The sequence below is a fragment of the Myotis davidii genome, unplaced genomic scaffold (assembly GCF_000327345.1).
Source record: "Myotis davidii unplaced genomic scaffold, ASM32734v1 scaffold811, whole genome shotgun sequence".
Classification (NCBI taxonomy): domain Eukaryota; kingdom Metazoa; phylum Chordata; class Mammalia; order Chiroptera; family Vespertilionidae; genus Myotis; species Myotis davidii.
The window spans coordinates 187249-192633 of NW_006283149.1; the positions used below are offsets into that span (position 1 = coordinate 187249).

Here is a 5385-nt window from a genome sequence, read left to right on the forward strand (position 1 = left end):
CCCCCCCCCCCGCCCCATGTGCACGCAGACAGTGGGACGGGTATGCAGCGGCTGACCGCCACATCAGGCTGACCGCTAGTCAGCCATCCCATGTCCACGCCGCCTCCAAAGCCACCCGATCTCACCGCTTCAACGGTACCTTCTGGAGACACCCAGAGAGGGTTTCCAGAACTTCCCAAACCACCCCTCCCAGGAGGAACCACCATGACTACGGAACACCTTCCTTAAAACACAACCCTCACTTCCCGACACAGCCCCGGGCAGCACGCAGGCCCTGCCTTCCCGGACAAGCACAAGCACTCCTCCCAGCGGAGAGGAAGACGAGGGCAGACCGGACAAAATGCGCCCGAAAAGCCCTCGGGGAGAGGCCGTACCCATGATGCCGGGCCAGGCCAGCTCCTCCTGGTCGTCCCGCTCCCTCCCGGGCGCCAGGTGGTTGAAGCGGTCCAGGTGCTCCAGCAGGCCGCCCAGCAGTGGCACGGCGCCCGCCTCCTGCATGAGCCCCGCGTTCTTGCTGAGCAGAAGGATGATGGAGACCACCAGCTCTGGAAGGAGCACGCCTGCAGGGGGAGGGAAAACAGAATGAAGTGTGCGGCTCAAATGGGAGCGTGTGCCCTACAGAACCAGAGCATGAGCCAGCTCTGTTTACATTCCGATACGTCACAGAACGAGGGGTGCTGTCCTCAGCACACTTCCACAGATCACGTCATCTTTCCTTCTGAAAGAGGCAGGCACAGGCACCGAGCAGAGCCCTTTGAGTCAAAAGGACACGTTCCAAAACCACTGTCTCAACACCAAAGTGTTAACTGGCATCTTTCATCCAGAAAAAATGTGTTTACAACTAACTCACTAGCAGAAAAAAGTAATAATGACCTAATGTCACAGAAGTAGCTTGAAAGTGTATGACGCAATACTGGAATTTACTCAGATCCTGGAAGGGGCGATGCATCTGGCTGCTGCTGCTGCTGCTGAAGTGCAGACAGCCACCCCGGACCTCAGCACTGAGGTGTCTGCGATGGTGCAGGACTGTCACTAACCATGGTCATAGCCACTGACTCCCAAACCAGCTGCTCGGGCACAGAGCTGCCAGCAGCCACAGAGGCAAAGGCGACGGCCCCGTTAGGAAACGCCCGGGCCACGGCGAGCAGGTCTGGGAAGTGGTACGTGTCAGCGCTCATGTCTCTGAAAAGAAACACACGCCCGCAGGCGGGAAACGAGAAAGGTACCGGTGAAGTCGCCTTCCACGATGCAGGCCACCTCGGCAAAGTGCCGCCAGCTGGTGGCGGCGACGCTGGCGGCCACGGGCAGGATGTCCCCGATGTGCGTGCACAGCAGGGCCGTGTACTTCTTCAGCAGGGAGCCCACGCCCATCAGCTCAGGACCTGGAAGGGAGATTCAGAAAACTGCACTTTTCCTTGTTCACATTCACTCGGGAACCTGGTGTGTACATGGCCACCGACAGCAGCGTCCTCAGGCAGGAGCTCCTGGCCCGTGTCCAGCTCTGCTCGCATCATCAGGGAACAGAGCACCTGAACGCCGATGGAGACGCGGCCCTACCCAGTGCCTAGGACTCTGGTATGTGGACACCAAGGTCATGACTTCAGAGCCTGAAAGCCTCACATTCCACCCACAAGTGTTTCTAAGTCCAAGTCTCCACGCTGGTGAATTATTCCCACTGAACAAAGTTAGGCACCCTTTGACCTCATAAAATCATCAACTTTCTTCCTCCATGGCTACTAGCTTTTCGGTCCTCACAACTTTCCGTCTTTGAGACGGTGCCTCCTTCCGACTCCAAGTCCACCTCTTTCAATCAGAAATTCTCCATCATCTACGAGTGCCGTGCTCTTTGCAGGAAGTAACTAGGTGATTCTGGAATGTTCGAGCTAAGAGAGGACGAGCAAGAGCAGCAAAGCCCGCCCCCCTGAAGAAGGCGGCCGTAGGAGAGCCAGGCGCACTCTGTCACGGGGGGAGCGAGCTCTCACAGACCATCCTGTGTCAGCCCCCACAGGCCCCCACAGGGACTATCCCAATCTGCGGGGGCGCCATCGACAGCCCGCGGGAGAGGCCCAGGCCCAGCAGCCAATAAACTGGAGCTCTAACTGGCCCAGTCTGGCCCCAGCGGTGACGCAGCCCTCCCAGCGCCCTGCTGGCTGCCCAGGTGACAGACACGGACGAGGGCAGGTGCTGCGCCCACACCATGTCGGTCTCCATCACTGCCGCCTGTGGTGCGTCTGCTACGTCGTCTGTCAGACCAACCTGACCTTAAAGGATGCTATTCCTGACGTCTGTAAAATTTTAATGTTAAGACGACGAGAAAAGAAATACTGATGAGGCTAACCTAGAAATATTCATTAAAAAAAAAGTGGAGCAACATGAGTCCCCCGAATGCTTGCACTTAGGGTGCGAGCCCCACACACGTGCGCGTGCAGCACGGGCGTGTCGCACCGCCTGAGCACGCAGACACTTACACCTGAAGCCACTTACTGGGAGCGTCGACGGGCAGACCAACACTTTCTCCTGGATACAGTTTACTGATCAGTAAGCGCTGAAAACGCAGCAACAAGTCCAAGGAGGCGGATCGGTCCCCACTGTGCTGCTCCACGTCCAGGCAGGATGAGATCCGACGGGCCACGTCTTTCAGTCTGGCTACCGTCTGGGCAGCAATGTTCCTGCAGAGGAGGGAGGACGCAAAGTGAAGCAGGCGTGGGCGTCCACACAGTGAAGGTGCTCGAAACAATCCCCACAGACAGGATCAGGCGGCAGCCTGTGCCGAGCTGGCTCGCTGCCCTGGGGAGCCAGGGTGCCTCACGGGGAGCGGAGGCACCGAGAAGACGCCCCAACACAGGGGCCCCCTGCTTCCCATGTGACTCCGAGGCTGCGGCCGGTCCTCTCACCTGTGCTGAGAGTCAGCTCTCTACACTAGAACCTGCCCGGGTCATTTTCAGAATATCTCCTCCACAGCCAAGCACATGTCTCGGCTCCCAGTGCTCAGCTCACCATCTTCCAAGGAAAACCCAGTACCCGTCGAAGAACCCCTAGCACATTCACCGAAGCAGCTGCTGGACGAGCTGCACCAGAGGCAGACACTGCTTCCCCGAGGCCTCGTAGATGCCCGTGTTGATGAGGTCCTTGTCCAGCGGGGTCCTGCTTCTATGCGATGCTGAGGCATTTGCTTCCTGCTCATCGATCTCTTTTTCCTTCTGTGCTTCTTTTTTGGCCTCAATATCCTGCGGTTTATAAAACAGAACCTGGCTACCAGTGATCTCGGAAACAGGCGTGAAGGCACCTGGGCTGGCCCCACAGCCTGGCTGCCCCTCAGTGACACCCACACCAGGTGACCCTGGCCCCACACACCTGCTGAAATCCTGTCACCCAGTTTCTAAACAGACTCTGTCCCACAAACCACTGTCCAGGCTGCCACAGCTGGTCCCCCACCCACTCTGAGGAGCCCCTGGAGGCTTTGCCCTGCCACAGGCTCTCACAGGCCACCAGCGAGATCTGCCCTTCCCCGAATACCTGCTTTGCAGACATGAAGCAACAACCCACAAAATGGGAGGGTATATTCTCAAGTCACATCCTATATAATAAAAAGCTAACATGCAAATCGACCCAACAGCGAACTGACCAGCCACTACGATGTTCACTGACCACCAGGGGGCAGCGAGCGTAGTGGTGGTGGGAGCTGCTCCTGCCCCCGAGGCAGTGCTAAGGAGCAGCGAGCCCGGTTTCTGACTGCGCGGCTCCCCACAGGGAGCCAGAGCTGGGCTCACAGCTGGTGAGCGCAGGGCGGTGGCGGGAGCGTCTCCCACCTCTGCGGCAGCTCTGAGGACCCCTTGGGGGACGTCTGAGCCGGCAGGCGGGCACCCCGAGGAGTCCCCGGCTATGAGAGGGCACAGGCCGGGCTGAGGGACGCCCCCCAGTGTCGTGCACCAGGCCTCAAGTATTAGACAAGAGACGTGTGTCCCAAACACAGAAGGAGTTCTTACGTCTCAACAATTCTAGTTAAACTGAACCCGATTTCAGAACAGGAGAAGGACTAGATGACGTATCTTTAAAGGAGACACACACAGAGCCAATAAGAACATGGTCAGGTTCCTGGAGTCAGCCACCTGCCCCTCCCCCATCGGGACCCCGCTGCGAGTCCCATGTCTGTGTCCCATCTATAAAACGGAATTTTAAAATAACGTGGTCCACGCGACAGGGCTGAGATCAAAAGAGGAAACGGAAGGCAAGCACACGGCACAGCAAGCATGGTGGTCGCGACCGCATCATCACGTCTACACGCCTTCTCATTCCGCATCATCACGTCTACACGCCTTCTCATTCCGCATCATCACGTCTACACGCCTACTCATTCCGCATCATCATGTCTACACGCCTTCTCATTCTGCAGCGTGATCAGAGTGTTTCAGTATGTTTTCAAAGACATGTTTTAACGCACTGACTTCATCTAATTTTACCAACGTAAGTTTTTACATAAGAAATGATTACAACAATGAAAGCAACAAGAGCAACTATGGGTGGCCAGGCAGCAGCACCTGAGAGACCAGTGAAAGCCACTCCCCCTCCGACATGTTGGTGGGTCAGGGAAGGGCTGGAGCTCAGGCGCTCGGAAGGGAATGGCACAGCCTCCCTGGGGACTGTCAGCACCGATCACCCAGGACCCAGGAGCTAACCGAGCGTTTACTACAGAGAAGGGAGAGCATTCACGGGAGGACGTGTGCACAGCCTGTCAGAGCAGCTGTACAAAGTCCGACTGTCGACAAACAGGAGAGGAACAGAGAAGTGGGGCCACCGTCACACAACCAGGGCTCACCGGGAAAGCCCCACCACGACACACCCGCAGAGAGAGCCTGAAGACCGTGACCCCGGCAAAATGCAGCGACACAAACAGGACCTGCTCAGTGACTGCACCTGGGACGTGGCACTGGCACTGCACTGGGAGGGGAGCCCAAGGCCCGGGGCAGGGGAGCGGCCCATGACACGGTCCAGTGTCTGTCACCACCACTTGCTGAGACACGTAGGGGGGTGCATCGTATCGGCCTTGACCCAACAAAACTGCTTACACAGAGAAACGACCGAGCCCCAGAACACATCTGATGTGACCCAGAGTCCTGCTTCGGGCTCTCAGTGATCCCTGCAGGAGAAGGGTTGCTGCTCCCTCCCCAGCAGGACAGGGTGTGCAGCCGTCTCCCCGGCGGGCGCACGCCGGCCGTACCTGGATCTCTGCAGTGATGGCCGCGGTCAAGGCTGACTCCAGGCCTCCGTCGGCCATCAAGCTGCCCACCAGTAGGTCGATCATGAACCGGCGGCCGGGACTAACACTGACCTCGCTGCCGGACACTGGAAAAGGGGACGTTTGTGCTGATGTGAGGGGAGGGAATC

General features: G+C 58.0%; 1 protein-coding gene across 1 annotated transcript in view; it reads right to left on the reverse strand.

Annotated features, from left to right (window-relative positions):
- HERC2 (HECT and RLD domain containing E3 ubiquitin protein ligase 2) overlaps positions 1–5385 on the reverse strand; it is a 78990-nt gene that overhangs the window by 54328 nt on the left and 19277 nt on the right. Inside the window, 5 exon segments of the mRNA XM_015562992.1 lie at positions 375–560; positions 1227–1382; positions 2485–2669; positions 3049–3227; positions 5219–5376. Of these exon segments, the coding sequence (XP_015418478.1) occupies positions 375–560; positions 1227–1382; positions 2485–2669; positions 3049–3227; positions 5219–5376 (864 nt within the window).